The sequence below is a fragment of the Zonotrichia albicollis genome, chromosome 27 (assembly GCF_047830755.1).
Source record: "Zonotrichia albicollis isolate bZonAlb1 chromosome 27, bZonAlb1.hap1, whole genome shotgun sequence".
Taxonomy (NCBI): Eukaryota; Metazoa; Chordata; class Aves; order Passeriformes; family Passerellidae; genus Zonotrichia; species Zonotrichia albicollis.
Window position 1 is genome coordinate 1,948,095 of NC_133845.1, and position 26,932 is coordinate 1,975,026.

The following is a 26,932-nucleotide window of genomic DNA, read 5'->3' on the forward strand; positions in this document are numbered from 1 at the left end:
GGTGGGCACTGAGGAGCTGCCAGGCTCTCCTGGCACTGTGCAGCTGGCACTGCAGTGTGCTGCTCCCCAGAGGTGGCACTGCAGGGCTGGGTTTAGCTCTGGCACTCTGTTCCTGCTGTGGGGCTGAGTTTTGGTGCCTCCCCAGGGTTTGTTTGAATACAGGGAGTATCCTGGGCCTGGGGGCAGAGCCAGCTCGTCCTTTGTTGAATGGCTGGACCAGGACAGTGTGAATTCGGGGTCCCTGGAGTGCCCTCCCTGCCCTGTGTGTGGAGGTGATGTGCCCAGGGGGACACAGTGCTGCTCTTGGCTGGGCACTGACTTTCCCCCATTGCTCCTTTCTCAAGCAGCTGAGCAAAAGCTGCTGGAATTTCTGGATTTTGGGGGAAACCCCTGGATCCCAGCCCCTCTGGGGAGAGGCAGGAGCTGTCCCTGGGAGCATACACTGCTGGGGGCACAGCATCCCTGCCCTGGGCACTTGCCTTGCCCAGCCTTCCCGTCCCTGCCTTGGCAGAGCTGGGCTCAGCTGCCCTCGAGGGAAGGACAGACGGGCCCCGTGCCAGGTTTGCACTCGCAGCACTCCAGCCTGGCCCTGTTTGCAGCTCCCCAGGCTGGGCTCTGCTGCTGCTGCTGCCTTGGGGCTGCTGCTGGAGTGTCCCTTTAAACACCACCTCGGGCAGGCTCAGCTGCCAGGGATTATCTGCTGGGGAGAGGATTGGCATTAAAGGCAATGTCTCCTCCCTCCCCCTGTCCTACAGCATCCCCGGGCCTGGGGGGTGCGTGCAAACCAAGTTCACTTTCTCCTGGGCGAGCACAGAGGGCTCTGGGCTTGGAGGGGCGAGGGGAGGAGGCAGATGATGGCACTGGGCCTCCTCTTCCTCGCCGTGCTGGCCACGCTCACCTCCTGCCAGGAGCCAGAAGGTAACGGGGGGCTTGGGGCATGAGGGAAAGGTTTATGGGGTGCCAGTAAGGAGCAAGAGCAGGCCTTGGCACAGGGACGTGGGAGCTGAGTGGCTGCACTCACAGCAGGGCTGGGGTGGCTGTTGTGGGCTCCAGCACCGCCCTGTGGGGCTCTGAGGGCTGGGCAGGGCTGGCAGCGGTGTCCTTGCCCCGGTGGCCCCAGGAGGGCTGGGCAGGGCTGGCAGTGGTGTCCTTGCCCCAATGGCCCCAGGAGGGCTGGGCAGGGCTGGCAGCGGTGTCCTTGCCCCAATGGCCCCAGGAGGGCTGGGCAGGGCTGGCAGCGGTGTCCTTGCCCTGGTGGCCCCAGGAGACCTGGACACGTACTGGTCTGGCACGGCCCCCATCTGCCTGGGGGGCTGCAAGGGGCGGCACAAGGAGCTGAAGAGGAGCCAGTGTGGGAACGGCAGCTGCTGCTGGCTGGGCTACAAATCCTTCTGCAGAGGTAAAGCCAGGGGATCCCTGGGGATGCTGCAGGGCTTTGTGCCACACTTACACAAAGTGTGAGCGCCTCCAGCAGCCTGGGTAGCGCGGGGACACAGCCTGGGGCACGCTCAGCCCTGGGGCTGTCCCGTGGCCAGCAGGGCACAGCCCCTGTCCCCTCCCAGCCCTGGGGACCCCTAGGCCCCTGCCCAGGCTGCCACCCTGGCTCCATCCCTGTCCTCAGTGAACTGCGGGCGGCCCGAGGCGGATTTTAACTCGGTGGTTCACGGCAATGATTGGTGGGTGGGCTCCGTGGTGCGCTACAGCTGCCGGCCCGGCTTCGTGCTGCTGGGGGACCCCGCCAGCGCCTGCCAGTCCGACGGGCGATGGAGCCCCAAGCCCTCCTGCCTGCGTGAGTATCCCGGGGGTACCAGGGACTGCAGGCCCGGCCCCGAACCCTCCCCGCCCCAGGTGAGCCCCCCGTGATGGGCTCTGCCCCCCAGGGATCTGCCTGCGGGGCCGCATCCAGATCAGCGAGCGGGACCTCACGGGCCGGTGCTCCTCGTCGTGCGGCAGCCAGGAGCACCTGGGAGCCTCCCCCAGCCGCGGCTGCATCAAAATCTCGGGCTGTGTCACCAAGCTGTCGGGCTGGCCCCGCTGGTTCCAGCGCTGCGACATCTGCGAGTGCGACTGCCACGTGCCCTGCGGTGAGCCCTGGGTGGCACTGCCCGGTGCGAGGGGAAGGCTGGCACTGGGACATGGGAGCTGCAAACAGCTCAAAATCCTGTCTTTGCTCTCCTCAGGTTCTTCCAGGTAGAGCTGGGCCAGCCGGGGCTGTCACCGCTGTGCTGAGGGAGGCTTCAACCCTGGGTTCTCCTTCCCTTTCACCAGTGTCTCCACTGTGCTCCTTCCACAAGCTCTGTCTGTCCTGAGGATGTCATCTGAGATGTTCTGGACTCACTCTCGCAGGATGGCTCATGCCAGACTGGCCAGGGGATGCTCTGGGAGCAGCAGGTGCTGGGATCTGGGGGTGCCATCACCCATTTCCCTGGCTGCTTCCCAGAGGGGGCTCAAAGCCCCTCTTAGGGGTGAGGCAATGCCTGGACCTGTGCCTGGTGCAAAATACCTGTCCTTCAGTGCTGCAGGTTGGGATTTCTCTGTGTCAGGAGATTCCAGGCCCTAAACTGGGAGCTGGAGCTGCCCTCTGAGCTTGCTGGAGCCAGCAGGAGTGTGGCATCTGCCTCCTGTCCCCACGGCGGGGACAGAGCAGCCTCTCCAGTGTGGCATCTGCCTCCTGTCCCCATGGCGGGGACAGAGCAGCCTGGCCAGTGTGGCATCTGCCTCCTGTCCCCACGGCAGGGACAGAGCAGCCTGGCCAGTGTGGCATCTGCCTCCTGTCCCCATGGCGGGGACAGAGCAGCCTGGCCAGTGTGGCATCTGCCTCCTGTCCCCATGGCAGGGACAGAGCAGCCTGGCCAGTGTGGCATCTGCCTCCTGTCCCCACGGCAGGGACAGAGCAGCCTGGCCAGTGTGGCATCTGCCTCCTGTCCCCATGGTGGGGACAGAGCAGCCTCTCCAGTGTGGCATCTGCCTCCTGTCCCCATGGCAGGGACAGAGCAGCCTGGCCAGTGTGGCATCTGCCTCCTGTCCCCACGGCAGGGACAGAGCAGCCTGGCCAGGGCTGCAGCACCCACTGCTGAGGAACCAAGCTGCCCTGCAGCCTCCCTGGGGGTGCAGAGAGGGCAAAGGTCTCATCTCCCAGGTGCAAAACCTTCCCTACAGGCTGCTGCATGGCTGCTGCTGCTGCTCCTGCCAGGGGCTCTGTGGTCCTGCCCTGAGAGCCCCTCCCTGCAGGGGCTTCTCCTCGCAGCAGCTTGGGGCCACAAAGGGGGAGATGTGGCTGCAGCCAGGAGCAGCTCTGTGCCCCTTGGGGACATCTCTGGCTCCTGGATGGAAGCAGTTTTATTCCCCAGGGAAGGAGAGGGTGGTCTGGAGCACAAGTGATGGCACTGCTGAGGGTGCTGGAGGACCAGCCACGGGTCATTAAAAATATATTTACAGGGAATCCCACAGGTTTTCCTGTCATGCAAAGAGGTTCTGCTGCCCGCTCTGTCCCTGCAGCCCTGCACACAGATGACAGAACCAGGACAGGCTCCCCCTGCCACTGTCCTGGGTGGGGACACAGCTGCAGACAAGGCCACTTTAGGAAGGTCCCAGCTGGGGATTAGAGGGATGTGAAGGTCCCCATGGCACTGGGCTCCATCCCTGCTTCCTCCCACCTTGAAATGACTCCCTACAGCTGCTGGGTGCTTCATGGCCACCAGCTTGGCCCCAGCTGAGCAGAAAGGGGTTTAGGGGCTAGGGATTTAGGGATTTCATTCCCAGGCCATTCCCTGAAGGGAGGAAAGGCTGTGGCACTGCTCAGAGCAGGCCTGAGCTGGCACCTGCACACAGGGAGTGCCCCAGGGCTGGGAGGCAGCTGGGTACAGAGAGAACCGGGTGGGCCCCACGTGCCTTTTGCTCCAGAACAAGATGACTTAAGATCTCCACGAGGAGCTCGGCTCCATGGATTGCTCCTCGTGCCCTCCCCAGTCTCTGCCTGGATCCTGCCCTGAGCTCTGGCCCAGCCCTAAGCTGGCAGGGGGTGGGGAAAGCTCTCCTTGGCTCAACAGATGGTTTTTTAATTAATACTCTTGCTGGTGCCACTCATTTCCATATGTCTCTGGTGTTTAAGTGCTGTGGTGGGTGCGAGGTGTGAGTAACAGCGAGGAGGGAGCCAGGCGTGGTGCTGGGGAGGTGCAGGGGGATCCTGCAGGACGAGCTGCACCAGGGAGGGGGTGTTGGGGGTAAAACCCCGGAGGGACAACCCCTGCCACCCCCTTTGTGACCAATTGTCACCCCCCGGCTGTCCCAAGCCATGGCAGCCCTGACTGCCCACTGTGCCCATGCTGGGGGGTCTGCACAGGGGTCTGGGGGGCAGGAGCAGCTTTGGGGTGTGTGGGGCTCCCTCGGGGGGGTTTGGGCTGCGGGGGCAGTGCCCAGATACGGGCCCTGGGGTGCTGGAGGGTGCAGAGGCAGCGCTGCCAAACCCGCCCGTGTGCTCAGGGATGCTCAGGGCCTGCTGGCAGGCGGCGAGAGGAAATAGGGCCAGTCCCTTTAAGAGGATTTTTTCGCTGCCTGGCAGCGCTGCCCGCCCGGGCAGAGCCCATCCATCCATCCATCCATCCATCCTGCTCCCCGCCCGGCAGCAGCGGCCACTGGGCTGGGAGAGAGGGGAGCCCCGAGCAGCCCGGCCCGGGGGCCGCTGGACACTGCGGGGCTCCTGCTGGACACTGCGGGGCCGGAGCGCCCCCCTCCCGCCCTGCCCACCCAGCCCCGCGGAGGGATGGGGAGGAGACCCGGGCCGGGCACCCGCGGGGGCAGCGCCCAGCCCGGCTCCCGCCGCTGAGCGCCGCAACCGAACCGAACCGAGCGGAACCGGGTGGAACCGAGCCCGGCCGGGCCCCCCGGGCAGCGCCCCTTTGTCTGCGGAGGAGGCGAGGCGGGGGCGCTGCGGGAGCGGAGCCGCCGCCCCGCACCCTGCCAGGTGAGCCTGCGGGAGAGCCGGCAGCGGAGCCGGGCCCGGGGGGGCTGGGGCTGGGGCTGGGGATGGGGATGGAGGGGGCCGGCGGGGAGAGCGGATGAAGGAAGAGCATCCTCGGGCAAAGCCTTCCCGTCCCCACCCCGCGCCTCGGGGCTGGGCTAAGCCGCCGAGAGCCGCTTGCGGGATTTAGCGCTCCGCGAACGTCCAGCCGGAGGAGTCAAGGTGAGCCCGAGGGCGCTCCGAGCCCGCTGCCCCCCAGCAGCACCCCCGAACCCCCCGTTCCTGCACCCCGCCGAGGCCGGGAGGGGACCCTCGGGATGGGAACCCCCACCGCTCCTTCCCGGGGCTGGGCTGGCTTCATTGCAGCCCTGAGCGGGGTCTGCCTGCAGCAGGGCTGGGCTGGGCTGGGCTGGGCTGGGGGATCTCCCGCAGCTGCCGGCGCCCCTCGCAGGGGCCGCTGTGAGCGCTGCAGCCGCAGCGAGCGCTGCCCGCATCCCGCAGCCCAATGTAGGTTAGCGAGGCGGCGGTGGGATCCCAGGCTGGGAGGCGAGCTGGGTGCAGGGCACGGCCCCTCCGGCACAGCCCGAGCTCCTTTTGCTGCTCCTGGGGGGATCCCCGAGCTCCCGGCAGCCTCGCAGAGCCGCGCTCCCCGCCCTGCCCGCTCAGCATCCCCGGCACCGCAGAGCCCCGAGCCCAGCGGGGCCCGGCCGTGCTGCAGCCGGCTGTGGAGCACTGCGGGCACGGCAGCGCTGGGGCAGCTGGATCAGCGTCATGGCCCCGGCTCGGTGCTGGCCTGGCAGCTGAGGCTGTGCTGAACGAGCCCGGAAGGTGAAACGATGAGTCGAGGAAGGCAGAGAAGGAATGGCACCAGCAGAGCCCCCTCCCTGTTGTGTTTAGGCTCTCCCAGCAAACCCAGGGGGACCCCAGGCAGTGTCTGAGGGTCTGATGCACCCAGGACAGTTCTGCCCCAGGAGCACGGCGTGCTTTGTCCAGGAAACCAGCTGGAATCATCAGCTTGTTTAGGGTTTCGTACCTGTGTTCCCCAAGGCCAGGGCAGGGCTGGGTCCCGGCGAGTCCTTGGGGACCCCAGGCACAGGGCAGGACATCAGCTCCCCCCCTCCCATCCTGCACCCACCGGACAAACGGCACCGGGGCAGGGCCCCCAGGGCTGGGGGAGCTGAGCAGCCCCCGCAGCAGAGCCGGACCGAGCTGCAGGAGGTGCATCAGTTATTGACTGTGGAGCTGAACCAAACCCCGCTGCTCCGAGCCCTGGGCGCAGGCTCGGCCGCTCCATCCTCGCCGCCAGATGTGGGTGCCGGCCCCAGCTGGGCGGAGGGGACGGCGGAGGCAGCAGGAGCAGCGGGGACAGGACTCGCTGTGGGCCGGTCCCTGCAGTGCCTGGCAGAGCAGCCGAGCCCCGTGCGCTCCCCACAGAGCGGCAGGATGGCGGAGAAGGGCATGGATCCCGCCTGCGTCTCCATCGCCCTGGAGGACACGGTGTGCCACGCCGGCCCTCCCGACGCGCCGCTGCTCACCACGCACCTGAAGAAGGTGGAGAACCACATCACGGAGGCGCAGAGGTTCTCCCACCTCCCCAAGCGCTCGGCTGTCAACATCGAGTTCATCGACCTGTCCTACTCCGTGCGGGAGGGGTCCTGGTGGAGGAAGAGAGGTAGGAGCTGGCGGCTGGGGAAGGACAGGGAGGGAAGGGGACCCGCGGGGCTCTCCCAGCCCGTTCTTGTTGTGCACGCCATGACCTCACCCTGCTCCCCGTGCCAGGGGCTCTCTGTGCCCGGGTGTTTGTTCTGGGTGCTTTGGGAGGGGGGGGGAAATCTGTGCTGGGCAATGCCAGGGGAAGGCAGAAAGAATTCCAGGGAAACCTCTGGCCTGGGCAGACACCCTGGGATGGGATGGGATGGGGTGGGATGGGGTGGGATGGGATGGGGTGAGAGACCCCAGCACTGCTGTTTGGGGTATGATGAGTGGGATAGAGCTCCCCAGCACTGTTGTTTTAGGGTATGATGGATGGGATTGGATGGGGTTGGATGGGATGGGATGAGACACCCCAGCACTGCTGTTTTGGGATATAATGGATGGGATAGGTTCCCCAGCACTGCTGTTTGGGGTATGATGGATAGGATGGGGTTCCCCAACACTCTTGTTTTGGGGTGTGATGGATAGGATGGGGTTACCCCAGCACTGCTGTTTGGGGTATGATGGGGTTTCCCAGCATTGTTGTTTGGGGTGTAATGGATGGGATGGGTTTCCCAGCACTGCTGTTTGGGGCACGGTGTCTGTGTGGGATGCAGCAGGACACCCCAGCTCCCAGCCTGGCCAGGAGAAGGTGTGGGCTGTGGTTTGTGGGGAATTTCCTCTCCCTGTGAGCCGGGGCCCCTTCCCTGTGTGACTCTGGCCGGGAGCTCAGGGAGGGGAGAGGGGAGGCAGATGGCGGCTGGTGGGTGGCAGTCTGCTTTAATTAGCGCTTTCAGTTAATGGGATGCCAATCAGACAGCCCGATAAGATGGAGGGTGAGCTGATCTGCAGGAGCTGAAGGCAGGAGGGGACGAGCAGGGAGGTCACAGGGCTCGGTGAGGGGCTCTGGCAGCCAGGAGTGCCCGGTGGGGCTCTGCCCCATCCCTAGGCTGTGCAAAGCTCAGGAATCCGAGGCGCTGAACCACCCTGGGAGCATCCCTGACATCTGCCGGGATGGTGCCTCCCTGTTTGCCCGGGGTGCTGAGGAAGCACCCCAGAAGGATCCATGGCACAGCCAGGGCGGGTTGTGCTCTAGCGCCCAGGAGGAAGCGGCTCCTTGCCAGCGGGCCAGGGCCTGCGGGGAGGGAGGGAGGGGGGGAAGGCTCGGGCAGCTGGGCCAGGTGGGAGCCAGCCCGGGGGTCCGGGGGTCCCTGGGGTGGCGGTGCGTGGGGGGCTTTTCTCCCCCGCGTTCCCCCCGTTCAGACGAGGCTGGCGGGGCTCTCGGGGGGTCTCGGTGGCTTTGCCCACATCCCCCAGCCCCGCTGGCCCGCTGTGCCGAGCAGGAGGTTACTGGCAGTCAATGAACGTGAGTAACCGCTGCGCAAGCTGCAGTGGCGCCGACGTGAGCAGCATGCGCGGTGCGGAGCCGTGCGCGCTGCCGGGGGGGGGCTGCTGGCTCTGCTCGCCCCTGCCCACCCTGCGCAGCCCCCCTGCCCTCCCCTGCCCTCCCCTGCCCGCGGGACCCCCTCCTGCTCGGGGGTCCTGACCCCGAGGGGCTCAAAGGAGGAACGGGGTGGATGCGCTTCCCTGGGGATGGACAAACCGCAGGGCTCCCCAGAGAGGTGGGGCTGTCACTGCTCTGTCCCTGGGCTTATCCCAGCTTGGGTTTGCTGCCCTTGCCCCACAGCGCTGTCCCCGTGGGGCACAGAGGGGACACAGTTCCGCTAGAGGGATGCTCGGGCTCGGTCCATGGGGTTATCACCCCCCAAAACCAATTCCTGTCCAGCCAGGGCTCCATTTCAGGGGCGGCTCCTGAGAGCCCGAGGCTGTGCTTGTTCCTTGCTCCCGACACATCGTGTTCCTTCTGCCAGAAAATGCTAATCAGCTGCGTTTAAAGCAGAGATAATTCCAGGTCTGATTAGCAGCGGCTGCTGCCGGGTGCCACAGCGTGAATGCCAATGAAGGCAGCAGCCGGATCGGGAATTCCGCCTGCCCCCCGCTGCCCTGCTCCGCCTGGCCCTGCCCCTGGCCTTGGGGATCAGCGTCTGAAGACAAACCCAGGAGCAGCCTGGTAATCTCCCTCAGCAGCTCAGTGCCCTGACCCGGGGATTTCCCTGCTCTTTGCTGTGATCCAGGTCAGGAGCTTCTTCAGCGCCGGGAATCAGCGGGATCAGCCAAGGACCAGGGGCAGGGATCGTGCCGGAGGTGGCAGCTGCAGTGGCCAAAGCCCTGGGGGTGCTGATGGGGCACACACAGCTCCTCCGTGGCACACGAGGGTCCTGAGGTGCCCCAGGAGCTGGGGTGGCAGTGCCAAACCCCTGCTGCTCTCCCCCTGCAGGGTACAAGACTCTCCTGAAATGCCTGTCGGGGAAATTCTGCCAGCGGGAGCTCATTGGGATCATGGGCCCGTCGGGAGCTGGGAAATCCACACTCATGAACATCCTGGCTGGCTACAGGTGGGTCTGGGGGGTCCCAGAGGGGCTGGGGGTGCAGGGCTGTGCTGCATCCCCCTCCCCTGCCCTCCCTCCTGCAGGGAGACTGGCATGAAGGGGCAGATCCTGGTGAACGGGCGGCCGCGGGACCTGCGCACCTTCCGCAAGATGTCCTGCTACATCATGCAGGATGACATGCTGCTGCCACACCTCACCGTGCTCGAGGCCATGATGGTGAGCTCTGGGGACATCCTGAGGTGAGGGACATCCTCTGGGGACATCCTGTGGGCTGAGGGACATCCTCTGGGGACATCCTGTGGGCTGGCTCCTTGTGGGCACTGACCCCACCCCAGCACTGGGCGTTTCCAAGGTTCTGGGATGCAGGAACAAAATCCTGCTGTCTGTGCTCCCTTCATGCTGAGAGTCAGGGGTGGGATCATGGTGCAGCCAGCTGTGTTCTCTACATCTGACAGTCCTGTCTCCCTGGCCATGCTCTCCCTGCAGGTCTCTGCCAACCTGAAGCTGAGTGAGAAGCAGGAGGTGAAGAAGGAGCTGGTAAGGGCTGGGGAGGGTGGGCCCAGACCCCCTCAGCTCTCCCCAGGATGGGGACAAGGGGAGCAGGGGATGGCAGGGGTGAAGGGAGGGGGAGGAAAGCCCGTGCAAACCCTTGGCTGTGTGACAGGTGAACGAGATCCTGACGGCCCTGGGGCTGCTGGAGTGCTCCTACACCCGCACCAGCTCCCTGTCCGGGGGGCAGCGCAAGCGCCTGGCCATCGCCCTGGAGCTGGTCAACAACCCGCCCGTCATGTTCTTCGATGAGCCCACCAGGTGAGCCCACAGGGGCTCCCAGCCCTGCCTGCCCGGCTGGGCTGCCCCTGCTGGCCTGGCCAGTGCCCTCTGGTGCCCACCTGAGCTCGGGGTGGGACTGTGCCCCTGGGGCTGGTGCTGCTCTGCATGGATCTGAGGGGAGGGTGCCCACAAGTGGGGCATCTTTAGGATGTTCTTGTCCCTCTCTCAACTCTCCCCTTCTCTCTCTGCTGTCTCTCTCTCCTCTCCACCCCTCCTGCGTGGCCACAGCGGGCTGGACAGTGCCTCCTGCTTCCAGGTGGTGTCCCTGATGCGCTCCCTGGCTCAGGGCGGGCGCACCATCATCTGCACCATCCACCAGCCCAGCGCCAAGCTCTTCGAGATGTTCGACAAGGTCTGGCCCGGCACAGGCTCCCTCTGGCCCCAAGGACAGAGGCCACGGGAGGGGTGGGCTGTGGCCATTTGTGCTGAGTTTGTGTGGCAAGGCTGGCCTGTGTCAGGAGGGGTGGCAGTGCCCTGGCTGCCCTGCACCTGCCACATCCTGGCTTTCTCTTGCAGCTCTACATCCTGAGCCAGGGCCAGTGCATCTTCAAGGGTGTCGTGACCAACCTCATCCCCTACCTGAAGGGCCTCGGCCTCCACTGCCCCACGTACCACAACCCCGCTGACTTCAGTGAGTGCCCCCACCCCAGCTCCAAACCCTGTGCCCAAACCTCCCAGGGCTGCCCGTGCCCTTCCTGCTGGGTGCTGGGGGCTCAGCACCTCTCAGGGGTCCTGTCCCCCTCCACAGTTATCGAGGTGGCCTCAGGGGAGTACGGGGACCTCAACCCCGTCCTGTTCCGCGCTGTCCAGAACGGGATGTGCACCATGGCCGAGAAGAAGAGCAGCCCTGACAAGGCAGATTCATGCCCCACGTGTGGGACGGTGAGTGGGGTCAGAGGAGCCTCCTGTGCCAGCAGTGGTGAGAAGCTGACCCGCGTCCCTGTGCTCCTGCAGGATGTGGATCACATCGAGAGCCACACGTTCGCCACCAGCGCCACAACTCAGTTCTGCATCCTCTTCAAGAGAACCTTCATCTGCATCCTGCGGGACACGGTGAGGGCTCAGGGCTGGGCTCTTTGAGGGCTGGCAGCACCAGGGAGCTCCACGGGCTGTCCTCTGCTCCCTTGGGGTGTTTTTGGGGTGCTGAGCCCCCCTGTGCCCACAGGTGCTGACCCACCTGCGGTTCATGTCCCACATCTGCATCGGGGTGCTCATCGGGCTGCTCTACCTGCACATCGGCAACGACGCGGGCAAGGTCTTCAACAACACCGGCTTCCTCTTCTTCTCCATGCTCTTCCTCATGTTCGCTGCCCTCATGCCCACCATCCTCACCTGTAAGGAGCTCCCTGCCCCCAAACCCCCCCTGCTCCCAGGGGTGCTCCAGCTGTGTGGCGCTGTGGGTGTGCTGGGCAGGGTGTGGGGAGCCAGAGGGATTGGCCAAATTCCAAAGGGATTGAAAATAAGAGAGGAGAGAAAAATTTAAACAAGGGAAAGCCTTCTGTTTGCCTGTATTGAAGTTTTGCCCTTTATTTAGCTATAATCTGGTTATTTGACCCCTGGTGGCTCAAAGCATAGTGCTGGAATTTTAATATTTTATTTTTTTAATCTTTGAAAATGTGTGTAAATCTGTAAAAAGCCCCACCCAAGCTGACTTTTCCACGTGGAAGTTCCCCATATCAGCCACTGATTTTTTTTTCGCCCAAGGAAGGTTTGGGCACCCTCTCATGATGCAAGTGGGGGTTACCTGGTGCACCCCACCTGCAGGGCGGGTGTCAGAGGGGCTGGAGCCCCCCAGGGCAGGCAGGGAATTTCTGGCTGCTCACCCCCTGTGTCCCTGCAGTCCCCCAGGAGATGACCGTGTTCCTGAGGGAGCACCTCAACTACTGGTACAGCCTCAAAGCCTATTACCTGGCAAAGACCATGGCAGACGTGCCCTTCCAGGTGAGCTTTGGTGCCTTTGGTACCACCCTGTGCCACCCTTGGCACGGCCAGGCCCTGCCCAGTGCCCCAGGCTGTGTCTGTGGGGTCAGTGGGGTGAGGATGGCCCAGCAGGGCTGTGTGTCTGTGGGGTTGGTGGGGTGGAGATGGCTGTGGGTGATGTCTATGGAGTCAGTGGGGTGGGGATGGCCATGGGGCCCAGCAGGGCTGTGTGTCTATGGGTTCAATGGGATGGGGATGGCCATGGGGCACAGCAGGGTGATGTTTCTGGGGTGGGGATGGCCGTGGGTGGTGTCTCTGGGGTCAGTGGGGTGAGGATGGCCCAGCAGGGCTGTGTCTTTGGGGTCAGTGGGGTGGGGATGGCCCAGCAGGGCTGTGTCTTTGGGGTCAGTGGGGTGGGGATGGCCGTGGGTGGTGTCTCTGGGGTCAGTGGGGTGGGGATGGCCATGGGGCCCAGCAGGGTGATGTCTCTGGGGTGGGCATGGCCGTGGGGCCCAGCAGGGCTGTCTGTCTGTCCCCTGCAGGTGATCTGCCCCATCGCCTACTGCAGCATCGTGTACTGGATGACGGGCCAGCCCCCTGAGGCCACGCGCTTCCTGCTCTTCTCCGCCCTGGCCACCGCCACCGCCCTGGTGGCCCAGTCCCTGGGGCTGCTCATCGGAGCTGCTTCCACTTCCCTGCAGGTCTGGCAGGCTTTGCCTCTTCTGTGGAGAGTTGCAAGGGTCCCTGTGATGGTTTGGGGTGAAGTGCTGCCCATGGGTGGCCAGGGATGTGACACCCAGTGGCCTGTGTTCCCCAGGTGGCCACCTTTGTGGGACCTGTCACTGCCATCCCCGTGCTGCTCTTCTCAGGCTTCTTCGTCAGCTTCAAGACCATCCCCACCTACCTGCAGTGGAGCTCCTACGTCTCCTACGTCAGGTGGGGCCCCAGCTCTGGCCAGAGCTCCCTGTCCTGGGCTCCCCTGTGCCCCTGGTGACCCTCAGGTGTGCTCTGCCCCAGGTATGGCTTCGAGGGGGTCATCCTCACCATCTACGCCATGGAGCGCGAGGACCTGGAGTGCCTCGAGGACTTCTGCCCTTTCCAAAAGCCCATCAAGATCCTGCAGGAGCTGGACGTGGAGGAGGCCAAGCTCTACCTGGACTTCCTCATCCTGGGCATCTTCTTCGTCATCCTGCGGCTCCTGGCTTACCTGGTGCTCAGGTACAAGGTCAAATCTGAGAGATAAGGGGGCCGTGGGGCCCCGGTGCCGTTCCCGGGCCTGGCCTGCTGTGAGAGATGTTCTGCAGATGGACACGGTGCTCCTGCAGGTCCCAGACCGTGGTGGAGGCACTGGGAGGTGCCAGCCAGGCCTGGCTCAGTCGAGAAGGGTTTTGAGACATCTCGGAACTGTTTTAACCTTTCCACACACACACTCTTCATTGCAAAACGTTTTGTACAGCCCTGGCATGTGCCACTGTCCTCCCCCAGGACTGACAGAGCTTGGCTTCCCTCTTGGTGTCCCTGGGGACAGCAGGGACAGCCCAGCCCAGGTGTTTGTGCCCAGCACGGCTGGGAGGAGCCTGCTCCATGCAGGGGGAGCAGCGGCTGGGGCTGGGCTGGGCTGGGCTGGGCTGGGCTGGGCTGGCAGGAGGGAGCTGCAGAGCTGGAGGTGCAGCTCATGGTGCCGTTCCTCGTCCTGGCCAGCAGCGTGGGAGTCAGTGCTGAGAGGAGCCCAAAGATGCCACGGTGGAGCTGCACAAGGCTTTAGAGTTTCCTGTTGCTGTAGCCACAGAGATTGCTGCATCCCCCTTTTATTTCTGTGCAAATCCTCCTTCTTTTTGTTCCTTTTTCTTTATTTTTTTTCCCCCATAAGCCCCACTGCATCTACAGCAAAGGGAGCAAACAGGCAGAGAAGAACCTGGGGGTCTGTCTCAGACCTCTGCTGGGACATCATCCTCAGAGATGGGATCTCCAAAGCAGAGTCTGTGGGAGCAGGACAGTGTTCTCAGACCTTAGGGAGTCTCACATTCAGTCCCTGTTGTTTCTGGGGTCTGAGACAGGAGGATCTGAAGCAATTTAGCCACCATGGAGAGAAGTGACTGGTCCCTTGCACGGAGCAAGGAGGATTTGGGTTCCCACACCCTGCCCATGCCAGAAGGATGGAAAACAGGGCTGGGCTCAGCTGTGTCATCACTGGAGGCTGTGCTGCAGGAGCAGAGCTGGCCCTGAGCCCTTCCCTGCAGCCTCTGTGCCCCAGCTCCCCCGGGGCTGCCTCAGCACACCAGCCTCGCTCAGCACCGACTGCAGGAGGGGACACCAAGGACACCGAGCCTGGCACAGTGCCAGCCCCCAGGGTGACACTGGGCACAGGGGGTCCCTCTGCAGAGCAGTGCCTGCACTGGAAACCAGGTGAGATGCCAGGCTGGTTTGTTTGCAGCAGGTGGCACAGACACTGGGAAGGCCTTTGCACTTAGTGATGGTACCAGAAGGTCCCTTTGGTGGCTCTGGTGGCTGCTCCAAACTCGCACACCTTGCAGAGAGAGGGAAGGCAATTCAGCACCGTGCTGGCTCTCCAGAGGAACTGAGCTGAGCCCAGAGCTGCTGAACCAGGGCCATCTGCAGGTGCTGCTGTGCTGGGAACACAGCACCCTGCTCCCCTGCCCTGCCCAGCTCCATGGGCTGGCACTGCTGGGAACACAGCACCCTGCTCCCCTGCCCAGCTCAGCTCTGTGGGCATGCTGGCACTGCTGGGAACACAGCACAGCTCCATGGGCATGCTGGCACTGCTGGGAACAGAGCACCCTGCTCCCCTGCCCAGCACAGCTCCATGGGCACGCTGGCACTGCTGGGAGCACAGCACCCTGCTCCCCTGCCCTGCCCAGCTCCATGGGCTGGCACTGCTGGGAACACAGCACAGCTCTGTGGGCATGCTGGCACTGCTGGGAACACAGCACCCTGCTCCCCTGCCCTGCCCAGCTCCGTGGGCTGGCACTGCTGGCACCAGGCTGCACCCACAGACGTGGGAACCTGCAGGATTTTGGCAAGCATGGACGTGGGGGAGGCAGAGCCCTGCCCCACCCTGGCAGGCTGGCCCTGGTTCAGGGGATCCTGCTCCTGGCACTCTGAGCAGCCAGGGATGGCAGGGCAGACGCCAGGTTCCAGCAGAGTCCTGGGGAATGATCTTTGGCTTTGCTGGCTCGGGCTGGGGCTGCACAGCAGAGTCTGGCTGGCCTGGCACTGATGCTGGCACTCAGCAAGGCTGAGCTTCCCCTGCCTGGAGGGCATCGAGGAATGTTTGGCCACGGGGCTCTCCTGGAAGCAGCACCCACCCTGCTGCCCCTTCCACGCTGAGCTTGGGGTTATCCCCAGGGGCTGCTCTCTGACTTTTCACTGTCCCTCACAAAATTCCCCTCTGCTGCTGGGCCTTCCTGCAGTGCTGTGCTCTGCAGTGGAGCTGCGCCAGCTGCAGGGCTGCCAGCCGCAGCCACGGGGACACGGAGGGGTGGGGGACAGTCCCTGTGCTCTGTCACAAGGTGCACAGGTGGGCAGGGAGCTGGGGCTGTGGGGCTGTCACCCTTGTCCATCTCCTTGTCCCTGGAGCTGGTGGGATGATGCCTGGCTTCTGTCCTGCTCTTGGTGGGCTGGGACCAGTCCCTGCTCTGCTGGGCTGAGGCTTTTCCCTGGGTGGATCCCGACATGCAGGAGGTGTCAGTGGGGCAGCTCTGCACAGCTCCTGCTTCCCCCCTGGCATTTGGGGCTCTCCTGGTGGGTCCTGTCTTCTGCACCCTGGGGGTGCTGCTGTCCCCAGTGCTGCCCCCAGCACCCAGCACACCTGGACAGCCCTGTGCCATCACAGCCAGGGCCACCACTGTCCCAGGAGCACCAGGACAAGAAGGACTGGTGTTGGAGCAAGGGGCCACCAGCAGGCACCAGGGACAGCCACTGGCCGTGTCCCCCATGCCCATGGAAGGCTTTGCTGGGCAGGCTCTGCAGTTTGCAGTGAAACCCCATGGAACAGGCACTGCCGGGGCAGGTGGCTCCCACTGCTGGGCCCAGCCTGCCTGGGCTGGGGCAGCACCCTGGGGTGTCCAGGAGGGCTCAGCACAGCCTGTGCCCCCTGTGCCCATCAGGTACACGGCCACTGCGGGGCAGAGGGCCAGGACAAAGCCTGGAGCTGCAGGATGGCTGTCCCCGAGCTGGGTAAGGGGACTGGGGGTGATGGGGCAGAGCCCGGGGCAGCAGGACACAAGTGAATGTGTGGGTATGAAGGGGCTGATGGGTGAGGGATGTGGCACAGGGCAAAGGCACCCTCAGTGCTGCCTGAGGAGCTGAGCCAAGGTGTCACTGTGCTTTCCCTGTGTTCAAGGACAGCCCCGGAGGTGTGGAAGGTGCAGGGAAAGGCGAGGAGGAGAAGCACGTTTGCACTGAGCCCCCAGGCTGGCGGGGCTGGGCTGAGCACCCCGGGTTCATTGCCTGGGTGCTCCCTGCCCTCTTCCTGGGGTTTTCTCTGCCCAGGCATGGCAGAGGGATGGGGTGCAGCCGTCCTGCTCCAGGGGACCCTGAGGGAAGCAGCAAGGATGCACTTTATCAGAGCAGGGAGCAGAGCTGTGGGTGCTCCTGGCTGCAGGAACGCCACAAGGGAACGCGTCCGGATAATCAGGAGGAGCGTGATGGAGGAGAGCAGGCTTCTTCCCCCACAGCTCCTCTCCTGCCCCTGCCCTCCCTTGTGATGCACTTTGGGTGGATAGGGTGGGGGTCAAGCTGTGGCTCTGGCTCCCTGGGAACTCCAGCTGAGCCTCAAGCCACCACAAACTGCTGCAGCCCCTTTGGCCCATGGCTGTGGCAGGCTCTGCCTCTCACGGGGGCTCTGATGGCAGGCAGGGCATGGCCACTCACCTCCATGCATGTCCAGGCCACCTCTGTCACACGCACAAGAAGAGCAAACGCTTCATCACCTGGCTGGGGTCTGCTGGAGGGGAGGCTGGGCTAGAACAGGGAGGGGATGGGGCTTCTCCCAAATCAGGCAATAAAACAGTGTTTCCTTCTCACTGTGTGTGTGTGGACACCGTTTGTCCTGTCCCCCTGCCCTGGGCTCTCTGTGTGTGTCCCTGCCATGCTGGGCCCTGTGATTTTCCAGCTTTTGCTGTGTCAGGGCACCAGGCTGGACAATGTGGGGCACGTGTGATCCAGGGGGGCACCACACAGAGAAGTGCAGGCATTGAAACTCACATTTCCACACAACCACAGCTGTGAGCTACCTTCCTACCAAAATAAGGGGCAGGTACCAGCTCAGAGGCCGAGGGAGTCTCCTGGCACAGCTCTGTTGTGCCAGCTGCTCCGGGGGCATTTGCCCAGGTGGTTCTGCCCTGCTGGGAGGCGGCTGTGAGGCAGGAGCAGGGCACTGCTGCCCTCAGCTGCAGCCTGGCAGGAACCAGGCAGGGTGGAGTGAGGCCCTGGGCTCTCCAGGCTGGGCTGCACACGCAGGTAAGTGCCCCGCAGGGCCGGGGTGCCAGGTGCCAGCTTGCTGCTCGCCCAGAGGGTGCCGGGAGCTGTTGGGCAGGAGGAGATGCTCTGCTTTGTGTCGGTGTTTCCGAGATGCCGGCTGTACTTGTTGGGTTTCACACATCAATAAAACTTATATTTATAGTGTACTGCCTGCGTGTCTCCTTTCCTGAGAGCCTCGGGGGCACACGGGTGATGGGGAGCATTGAATTTGGGGGTGTAAATAAATACACAGGTGTGACCCCTCAGTCTCAGCACCCCTGGGTGGGCTGGCATCTCTCAGGACAGCATCCAGGGGCTGTGTGTGGCCTCGGTGACACAGCTGTCACTCGCTGGGTGGCCAGAGCGGCTCTGCCGGCAGCCAGAGGGCAGGTACAGGTTACAGGTGTGCGTGTTTGTGTGTGTTCACCAGGCACAGCCTCCCCCGGCTCCTTCCCCAGCTGGGGAGGGATCCTCTCCGCAGCAGAACGCGTCCTGCCGGCTCCGGTTGCACGGCCGGGCAGCAGCTGGGGGTGCAGAGCCGCCAGATGTGTCCGGAGGACATCCCCGCCTGGCTGCACATCTGGTAAGAGCGCGGCTCCCGCAGTCCTGCCCGTGTTTGGGAGGCCGTGGGGAGCGCGGGTGATCCTGCAGCCTCCGGACACTGTCTCATCCTGCTCGGGGAGCTGGCAGTGCCCGGTGCCTGTGCTCCGAGTGTTCCTGCCAGCCTCCAGCCGCTTTCCAGTCCTTCTCGGGGAGCTGGCAGAGCCCTGTGCGGGTGTTCCTCCAAGCCTGCAGCCGCTCTCCAGTTGTGCTCGGGGAGCTGGCAGTGATGGGTGCGGGTTCCTGCTGGCTCCAGCCGCTCTCTCATCCTTCTCGGGGGGCTGGCAGCGCTCGGTTCGGGTTCCTGCCAGGCTCCAGCCGCTCTCCAATCGTGCTCGGGGGGCTGGCAGAGCCCGGTGCGGGTGTTCCTGCCCGGCTCCAATCGTGCTCCGGAGCTGGCAGCGGCGGAGCGGGGCGGGACAGGGCAGGATGGCGTTGCAGGAAGTTCTGCCCGCGGAGCTGCCGCCTCCGCAGCGGAGCCGTGCCCGGGACAGGCGGATGGGCAGCTCGGGGCTGCGCTCCGTGAGCCCGGCTGATCGAGCACGGGCAGATCCCGGTTGGAATCCTGCAGGACGAGGTAACCCCTGGCTCGCTCGGGGGCAGCCCCGGGCTCCGGTGCCAGCCCCGGGCTCCGGTCCCTGCCCGGCCACGGCCTCGCCGTGCAGCGGGGAGGGCACGGGGGCCACCGGGACACGGGGGTCCCGAGGGGGGTCTCTGGAAGGGCTCAGCAGCAGGAGGGCAGCTCGAGGCCCTCGGCTCGGCCCAGGGGCTGGGAGCCGGGCATGGGACAGCGCGGGGTTGTTTCCTGCAGGGGCACCGAGGTCGGGACACCTGTGCTCAAGGTCAGCCCCTCTGCCCCCGCCCCTGTGCCTCAGTTTCTCCACCTGGATCACATAAAAAGGGGCTGTAAACAGCGTGGGTCGTGCGAGGTGTGAGTGAGTGAGTGAGTGAGTGAGTGAGTGAGTGAGTGAGTGAGTGAGTGAGTGAGTGAAGTTGTGCCCCTGTTCATTGCTTCCTCTCGGCTGGGATTTGCTTATATCTTTCTCCCCCGTGCCTCAGTTTCCCGGGATGCTGGGGGCTGTGAGCACCGCCCGGGCTCCTGAAGGATCGCCCTGCTGAGCCCTGCTGGGGCGGGAGCCTGAGTCAGCGCCAGCCCAGCCGGTTCTGCCGGGCTGGACCACGCTGGGGCAGGTAAGGCTGGGCAGGGCTCTGTGCACCCCATCCCGCAGCCCCCGCGCTCTGCTGAGCCCCCGGGGCCCCTCACCCGCCTCCCACCCCCTGTGTTTCAGGTGCAGGATGTCCCGGGCCATGCAGTGCCAGGGCTGCCTGCCCTGGCGCAGATGGGCACGGCTGCCGCTGTCTCTGCCAGGGACAAGGGGGACCCGCAGCGTGTCCGTGTGCGCTGCTGCCGTGCCAGGTGAGCTGGGCTCTGTGCTCGGGTGCTCAGCCCTGTCCCCCCTGGCTGGGCAGGGGTGTGGGGTTACCCTGCTGGGCTGGAGGGGTCCCTGACCATGTGCATTCCCCCTCCCCAGCAGGTGGTGCAGGCAGGAGTTTCCTCAGGAGGATCCTTGGCACAAGCAGCATCTCCCTGCCCAGGTACAGGCAGTGTCACACTGCTGGGGCTCTTTGTCACAGCACAGCTGTCTGAGCTGGCTGCTCTGGCACCTTGCATGCTTCTTTGCTTCCAAACAAACACCCAGACCCTCTGACTCCAGCCCCCTCCCCTGCCTCTCCATGGGTTTTTTGGGAATTCACAGCCTGATCTGCCTTCACCTCCCAGCCGTGCCCTGCCCTGGCCCTGCTCCCTGCCGTGGTGTGGGGAAGGAAGGGGTGAGCTGGCTCCTCTCAGCACTTCCACAGCCTCGCTGGGGATCTGCCCACCCTGACCCAGGTGGGGTTTGGAGCTGCTCCCTGTGACTCTCCCTCCTCCTGCAGGGGCTGTGTTCGCTACCAGGGAGACTCCCAGGAGAACTCTGCCCAGCCCAGCTCCTCTCACCATGCTCAGTCCCAGCTGAGGAAAGTGGCCTTTTCTGGTGAGATTGCAGCTCTGCTCTGGAGGGAGGGTCCTACACAGTGGGGTGGGGGCGGCTGCTGTCCTGGGCAGTGTGAGGGTTCCCCATAACTGGGTGCTGTCCCCTCTCTGCAGTGGCCTGGGGCAGGCAACCTCCCCAGTGCCCTGCCATTGCACAACCCTTGTCATGCCCAGCACCTTCCTCCCTGCAGGTGCCATCAAGAAGCACCAGAAGAGCCTGTCTGCGTGGTTCAGCCACCAGCCCAATGAGGAGAGGCAGTTTGGCCCTTCCTTCTCTCTGGACGCCGTCCACGTGGACCCAGTGATCCGGGAGAGCTCCCTGGAGGAGATTCTGAAGCCCTCCCCTGGTTTAACCATCCAGAACCAGCTCCAGCAGCCCTCCAGGAAGGTTATCAGCCTGCACAGCCTGTTTGACGTGGACGCCTGCGGGCGGCAGGTGAAGAACGTGGTGCTCTACGGCACCGTGGGCACGGGCAAGAGCACCCTCATCAAGAAGATGGTGGTGGACTGGTGCCACGGCCGCCTGCCCCGCTTCCAGCTGGTCATCCCCTTCTCCTGCGAGGACCTGTCCCACAGCCATGCCCACGTGTCCCTGCGGCGCCTCGTCACCAAGAAGTACCAGCACCTCCGGGACGTGGTGCCCGTGCTGGAGGCCTCCAACCTCAGCGTGCTCTTCATCCTCAACGGCCTGGAGCGCCTCAACCTGGACTTCCGCCTGGCTGGCACGGAGCTGTGCTGTGACCCCAACGAGCCCGTGCCTCCCTCTGCCATCGTGGTCAACCTGCTGCGGAAATACCTCCTGCCCGAGGTGGGTGCTGCTGGGGGGAGGTTGGGGGCGAGCCCTGAGGCGTCACAGGGCTGTTGTGGTCATTATTTGCTGTCCAGCTTGGCTGGGGGAAAGCAGGCAGCCTCTGTGTCTGGAGGGACTTGCTAAGGTGGGCTCGTGTCACTGGTGGGATCTTTGGGTGGACCTGGTAAGGTAATAAAGGATGTGATCTTCCAGATTTTATTTATGTCTTGGAGGCCTGGTAAGGTAATGAAGGCTGTGATCCTCCAGATTTTATTTATGTCTTGGAGGCCTGGTGTGACCGTGTTCACAGGAGTCCAAGGAAGAGGGAAGAGACGAGGATCTGACTCCATGTTTCAGAAGGCTGATTTATTATTTTATGATATATATTATATTAAAACTATACTAAAAGAATAGAAGAAAGGATTTCATCAGAAGGCTGGCTAAGACTAGAAAAAGAAAGAATGATAACAAAGGTTTGTGGCTCAGACAGAGAGTCCGAGCCAGCTGGGCTGTGATTGACCATTAATTAGAAACAACCACATGAGACCAATTCCAGATGCACCTGTTGCATTCCACAGCAGCAGATAATCATTGTTTACATTTTGTTCCTGAGGTCTCTCAGCTTCTCAGGAGGAAAAATCCTAAGGAAAGGGTTTTTCATAAACCACGTCTGTGACAGCCTGGTAAGGTAATAAAGGCTGTGATCTTCCAGACTTTATGTCTAGGAGGGAATGGAGAAAGTTCTTCTGTCCCCTCTGCCTGGGCCGGGTTTGATCCAGCCCTCTCTGTGAGCCCCACCCTGTGGACGGGGTGATCTTTATGCACCCCTCAGTGGGTTTCACCCTGCTGGGCAGCCCCAGGCTCATCCAGCCCCGTGTCCCCAGGCCAGCATCATCGTCACCACGCGCCCCTCGGCCGTGCGCCGCATCCCTGGCAAGTACGTGGGGCGCTACGCCGAGATCTGCGGCTTCTCCGACACCAACCTGCAGAAGCTCTACTTCCAGATGCGCCTCAGCCAGCCCGGCTGCTCCGGGGAGGAGAGCCAGGAGCGCCGCTCAGCGGAGCAGGAGAACCTGGTGGAGATGCTGTCGAGGAACTTGGAGCGCCACAACCAAATAACGGCCGCCTGCTTCTTGCCCTCCTACTGCTGGCTGGTGTGCACCACCCTGCACTTCCTCTACTTCACCAGGACGGTTCCTCCCAGCCAGACCCTCACTGGTATCTACACCAGCTTCCTGAGGCTCAACTTCAGCGGGGAGGTGCTGGACAGCAGCGACGCCACCCACATCTCCATGATGAAGTACGTGGCCAAGACAGTGGGCAAGCTGGCCTACGAGGGGGTGATGTCCCGCAAGACCTGCTTCTCAGAGGAGGACCTGAGGCAGTGCTTCGAGGTGGAGATGAAGACTGAAAGCGAGCTCAACCTCCTGGAGGTTTTCCGCAGCGATGTCTTCCGTTTCTTCCTGAGCCCGTGCGTGCAGCCGGGCAAGGAGCACACCTTTGTCTTCACCATCCCTGCCATGCAGGAGTACCTGGCAGCCCTGTACGTGGTGCTGGGCGAGAAGAAGACCCTGGTGCAGAGAGTGGGGAAGGAGCTCTCGGAGGTCCTGGGGAAGGTGAGCGAAGACGTGGCCGTGGTTGTGAACATCATCTCCAAGGTGCTGCCCCTGCGCTTCCTCCCCGTGCTCTTCAACCTGCTCAAGATCTTCCCTCGCTACTTCTCCCGGGTGGGCGGCAAGGACAGGGACACCATTGCCCACACCATGGCAGAGGAGCTGTTCAAAGAGGAGGACTACTACAACGACGACGTCTTGGACCAGATCAACTCCAGCATCCTGGGCGTGGAGGGCCCCATGCGCCACCCTGATGAGGCCCCGGATGACGAGGTCTTTGAGCTCTTCCCCATTTTCATGGGCGGGATCCTGTCCCGCCGCAACCGCGCCATCCTGGAGCAGCTGGGCTGCTCCATCAAGAACCTGGCAGCCTTCGAGATCGCCAAGGCCATGAAGAAGACGGTGATCAGGAAGGGCCGCCGGGGCCTGCCCCCCTCGGAGCTCATGGACTACCTGTTCTTCCTGCACGAGTTCCAGAACGAGCGCTTCACGGCCGAGGCCATCCTCTCCCTCCGTGCTGTCAACCTCTCCTCCGTCAAGATGACCCCTCTCAAGTGCTCCGTGCTGGCATCTGTCATGAGCACCACGAGTCACGAGGTGGAGGAGCTGAACCTGACCTCCTGCAACCTGGACAGCGGCAGCTTGAGGACCCTCTTCCCCGTCCTGCTGCGATGCAAGGCTCTCCAGTGAGTACCACCTCCTCCTGCTCAAAAATCGGGTTTTTTCTCACCTCTGCCAATCACAGGGATGCTTTAGGAAGCCCAAGTACTGAAAATTTAGGAAAGGGCATGTTTATCCCAGTGCATTCCTAGGGAACTACAGCTTCCAACATGCAACACTCCCTGAGCAGCCCTTCTAGGGCACTGCATGCTGGGATTTGCAGTCTCAGCTCGCACTCCCGCAGGAATTTTTGGGAAGTTCACTGCAGCTGGTACGGGCTGGGCGGGCTGCCAGCTGTCCTGGCAGACCCGAGTCCCTACGGGAAGTTACCCGCCATCCCCGCGTCGTTCGCTCTGTGAGGAGTTTGCAGTCCCAGAGGTGGGAGTCTGGGCTGTGCAGATGTTCCCACAGACGTTCCAGAACGTTTGTGGAGCTGCAGGTCTTCCTGCCGCCCAGGTGGTGGCGAGACGTGCTCAGCACAGATGGATCGGGCTGTGCAGCTGGGCTGTGCCGCACTTCCTGCCTCCAGATGCTCAGGAGGGCTTGATGGAGCCCTGATCCCTCCTCTGACCTTCACCCACCTCCTGAAGACTCCGCCATCCCCTTTCCCTTGCCCCGCTCCTGCTGGCACTGGCTCTGCTGGCTCATGCTCGGGTGCGGTGTGACCGCGCTCCCTTTGGGAGAGGAAACCTGGAGTGGCCTAGTTTGGGGAGCCCAGGGAGGATGGTGATGGGCAAAACGGAGCGGGCAGGGCTGCCAGGCTCCCAGGTAACAGCCATTTTGTTCCTGTCACCCCCGTGCCTTGCTCTGCACCAGTCTGCAGCTCAACAGCCTGGGCTCCGACGCCTGCAAGGAGATCCGTGACCTGCTCCTGCATGACAAGTGTGCGGTGAGCAGCCTGCGGTGAGTACGGCCCCTGCCCTGCATGACACTGCCACTGCTGTCCCCCCACGTGCCTGGGCACTCCCTGAGCTCCGTGTCCCACAGGCTGGCCAACAACCCCGTGGGCGAGCAGGGCGCTCGCTACCTGGCCGAGGCGCTGGCCGGCAACCGCTCTCTGACCCAGCTGTCCCTGCTGCACACCTCGCTGGGGGACCCCGGCGCCGAGGCCATCGCTGAACACCTGGCCCAGAACCAGCACCTGCAGGAGCTCAACCTGGGCTACAACTCCCTGACGGACGCGGCGGCGCTGCGCGTGGTGGAGGTGGCCAAGAGGCACGAGACGCTGGACAAAGTGCAGTGAGTCCGCTCTGCTGCATCCCCGCCCTTTTACCCACACAGCATCCCTGCCCTGTGTGCCCCTGTCCTTCCCCTCAGCCCTCACCAGTGCCTCCTGCTGCTTTCCCAGTCTCTACTTCAACGACATCAGCGAGGATGGCAAGAGGGCTCTTGACTCCCTGCGCATGGACCGGGACGGCGTCAGGGCTCTGGTTTTCCTCACGGCGGGCACCGACGTCTCCGATTACTGGTCCCACATCCTGAACGTGGTGCAGAGGAACCTGCCCTTCTGGGATCGCGAGCGGGTCCGGCAGCACCTCGCCCTCCTCCTGCAGGACCTGGAGAGCAGCCGCAGCCAGACTGCCAACCCCTGGAGGAAAGCCAAATTCCTGCGAGTCGAGAGCGAGGTCAAGAAAATGCTGGGGGAACTGCAGGATGGGAGCCTCTGACCTGCTGCCCATCCACCAGCCAGGGTGGGGCAGTGGAGTGTGCCCAGCAGCACGTTCCCTGTGCCCTCACCCACCTGGAGGTGCTGGGTGGATGGTGCTGTCACAGGTGCTGGGTGTGCGGGGCTCAGCCTCATCTGCAGGCGAGGCTCGAGTGTGGGAATGGCACAGAAACCAGGCCAGGAGCAAATGGGACTTGTTCTTCTGGGCCTGTGGAAAGCCAGCCCCTGCAGCCTGGCCAGAGTGCTGGCAGGGAGCAGGATTGGGGCTTGTCTGTGAAGCTTTTGGGAGCATTAAAGTGCACCTCTCTATTTCCACTGAAGCACACTAGTACCAAGACTTGATCTCCTCTTGGGGCCCTTCCTGGGGAGGAATTGCAGCAGCTGGAGTGGAGGGTTCTGCCTTTCCCCACCTCACAGCACTGGCAGGGAGCAGCCCACCTCTGCTCCAGTGCTGAACCAGTCATTCTCCCCTCACTGGGTGTCCCCTGGAAGCCACCAGGAGCTGTGCCCAAGCTGGGTGTCCCGGGGTGCTGCTCCCTGCTCCCAGCTCTGGCTGGCAGTGCCAGGGGCTGGGAGGGCAGGGGAAGCTCAGGGCTGTTTAACCATTAAACCTGGGGCGTCTTGGGAGAGGCGGGGACACTTCCCTGCCACTTCACCCTGTACCTTGCTCCCTCTGGCAATCCCTGCAGCCATGAAGCAAACAAAAGGTATGTGCCTGCCGGGGAATCCTCTGCAGACCCTTCCCCACACACACAGGCCCTGCTGCCAGGTGCAGCAAGGCACTGTCAGAGCCCAGGCAGCCCGTGCAAGGAGCCAGAGGCGTGCAGGGAAATGTCACCTTGTGGGGATGCTGGGGAGGCATCCCCTCTCCCTGGGTTTGGGGGTCCTTGTGCCCAAAGAGGTGTGGAGGGGTTTTATGGGGGGGTGTGTGCCTTGGAAGGTCTCTGTTTCCTTCTCCTGGCTCCAGCAGCTCCCTGGGGTCCTGGTGAACCTTCTCAGCCCTCACTGCAGAGCCCTGTAACCCCCAGCACTGGCCCCATCTGCTCAGCCCTGCTTTGCCCGTGGGACCTGAGCAGCAGGTCCTGCTGTTGGGAAGGCAGGAGGACAGTGTGACAGGGCCAAGGAACAACCTGTGCTGAGAGACAGAGGGGCCTGGGGGCTGTGTGGGCTTGGCAAGCCCCCTCACATGGATGGCAGGCTCAGCCTGGGAGCGCTCGAGAGTGGGGTCTGCTCCCAGCCCACCCCCTCCTGTGCTGACCTCTCCTCTCCCCCTGCAGGCCTCGAGGGAGACAAGATGTCCATCATGTAAGTGCTGATCTCCCCTTGACCAGGGGCTTTCTGGGGCTCAGGAGAGACGTGGGGAATGGTCCAAGAGGGAAATCCCCTCTGGCTTTCCCCAAGGAAAAGGAGGCACAGGCCTCAGTTGGCCCTTTATGGAGGAACAAGCTCCCCAAGGCTGGGGGAGGCAGGGGCAAGGCCACCCTGCACTAACGTGGCCTCTCCTGCCCTTTATCATTTCAGAAAATTTGAATTTAACCCCAAAGTTGGGATCGACAACCCAGCCTTGACCCTGACTGAGGACACGGGTAAATACACGCCCTCATCTCCCAGGGTGTCCTTGTGTCTGCAAGGGGCTGTGACATCTGGGTGTCCTTCTGTCTGTGCAGGGGGCTGTGACACCTGTCTGTCCCTGTGTCTGTAGGGGGATGTGACACCTGGATGTCCTTGTGTCTGCAGGGGCTATGACACCTGGGTGTCCTTCTGTCTGTGCAGGGGGCTGTGACACCTGGGTGTCCCTGTCTCTGCACAGGGCTGTGGCACCAGGGTGTCCTTGTGTCTGCAGGGGATGTGACACCTGTCTGTCCCTGTCTCTGCACAGGGCTGTGACATCTGGGTGTCCTTCTGTCTGTGCAGGGGGCTGTGACACCTGTCTGTCCCTGTGTCTGCACAGGGCTGTGGCACCTGGGTGTCCCTGTCTGTGCAGGGGGCTGTGGCACCTGGGCACTGCTGGGGTCCTGAGCTCTCTGTCCCACTGGGGACCTGTGGGAGGTGACCACAGGAGGGATGAGCAGCTCCCCAGCCCAGGGTGGGGTGCAGAACTTGTGTGAGGATCCCTGCAGGGCCCTGCTCACGGGCTGTGCCCCCACACAGACGGTGAGGGCGTGGGGGAGCCCCGCTTCTACCTGCTGACCAAGGAGAGCACTGAGACGTTCGGCTTCTGCCTGCACGAGGAGCTG

At 63.5% G+C, this 26,932-nt stretch overlaps 3 protein-coding genes across 12 annotated transcripts; all 3 read left to right on the forward strand.

Moving 5' to 3' along the window:
* Positions 1-61: 61 nt before the first annotated feature.
* LOC106629845 (inactive serine protease PAMR1) lies at positions 62-4,355 on the forward strand. Its single transcript, XM_074527823.1, has 5 exons — positions 62-918; positions 1,265-1,399; positions 1,622-1,789; positions 1,881-2,084; positions 2,181-4,355. Exons 1-5 carry the CDS (start codon positions 852-854, stop codon positions 2,192-2,194), a joined length of 588 nt encoding a protein of 195 aa, XP_074383924.1. The 5' UTR covers positions 62-851; the 3' UTR covers positions 2,195-4,355.
* Positions 4,356-4,581: 226 nt separating this feature from the next.
* On the forward strand, positions 4,582-17,501 carry ABCG4 (ATP binding cassette subfamily G member 4). 3 transcript variants are annotated; one of them, XM_074527821.1, is made up of 15 exons: positions 4,585-4,963; positions 6,395-6,632; positions 8,991-9,108; positions 9,186-9,318; positions 9,589-9,639; positions 9,767-9,912; positions 10,162-10,285; positions 10,450-10,564; positions 10,682-10,815; positions 10,888-10,986; positions 11,099-11,267; positions 11,774-11,874; positions 12,396-12,554; positions 12,671-12,789; positions 12,871-17,501. In XM_074527821.1, exons 2-15 carry the CDS (start codon positions 6,404-6,406, stop codon positions 13,094-13,096), a joined length of 1,923 nt encoding a protein of 640 aa, XP_074383922.1. In that variant the 5' UTR covers positions 4,585-4,963; positions 6,395-6,403; the 3' UTR covers positions 13,097-17,501. The 3 variants fall into 3 exon arrangements, with proteins under 3 accessions (XP_074383919.1, XP_074383922.1, XP_074383921.1); XM_074527818.1 differs by having other exon boundaries at positions 4,582-4,963; positions 10,682-10,986; XM_074527820.1 differs by lacking the exon at positions 4,585-4,963 and adding an exon at positions 5,022-5,182 and having other exon boundaries at positions 10,682-10,986.
* A 270-nt stretch (positions 17,502-17,771) lies between these two features.
* NLRX1 (NLR family member X1) lies at positions 17,772-26,923 on the forward strand. 8 transcript variants are annotated; one of them, XR_012577062.1, is made up of 13 exons: positions 17,981-18,511; positions 18,994-19,125; positions 19,224-19,351; positions 19,467-19,530; positions 19,870-19,967; positions 20,158-20,774; positions 21,641-23,055; positions 23,846-23,932; positions 24,017-24,268; positions 24,378-24,654; positions 25,973-26,000; positions 26,217-26,281; positions 26,847-26,923. XR_012577062.1 is itself a non-coding variant. In XM_074527816.1 (11 exons), exons 3-11 carry the CDS (start codon positions 19,231-19,233, stop codon positions 26,009-26,011), a joined length of 2,970 nt encoding a protein of 989 aa, XP_074383917.1. In that variant the 5' UTR covers positions 17,981-18,511; positions 18,994-19,125; positions 19,224-19,230; the 3' UTR covers positions 26,012-26,194. The 8 variants fall into 8 exon arrangements, 6 of the variants coding, with proteins under 6 accessions (XP_074383913.1, XP_074383917.1, XP_074383918.1 ...); XR_012577063.1 differs by lacking the exon at positions 25,973-26,000 and having other exon boundaries at positions 26,847-26,911; XM_074527816.1 differs by lacking the exons at positions 26,217-26,281; positions 26,847-26,923 and having other exon boundaries at positions 25,973-26,194.
* Positions 26,924-26,932: the final 9 nt, after the last annotated feature.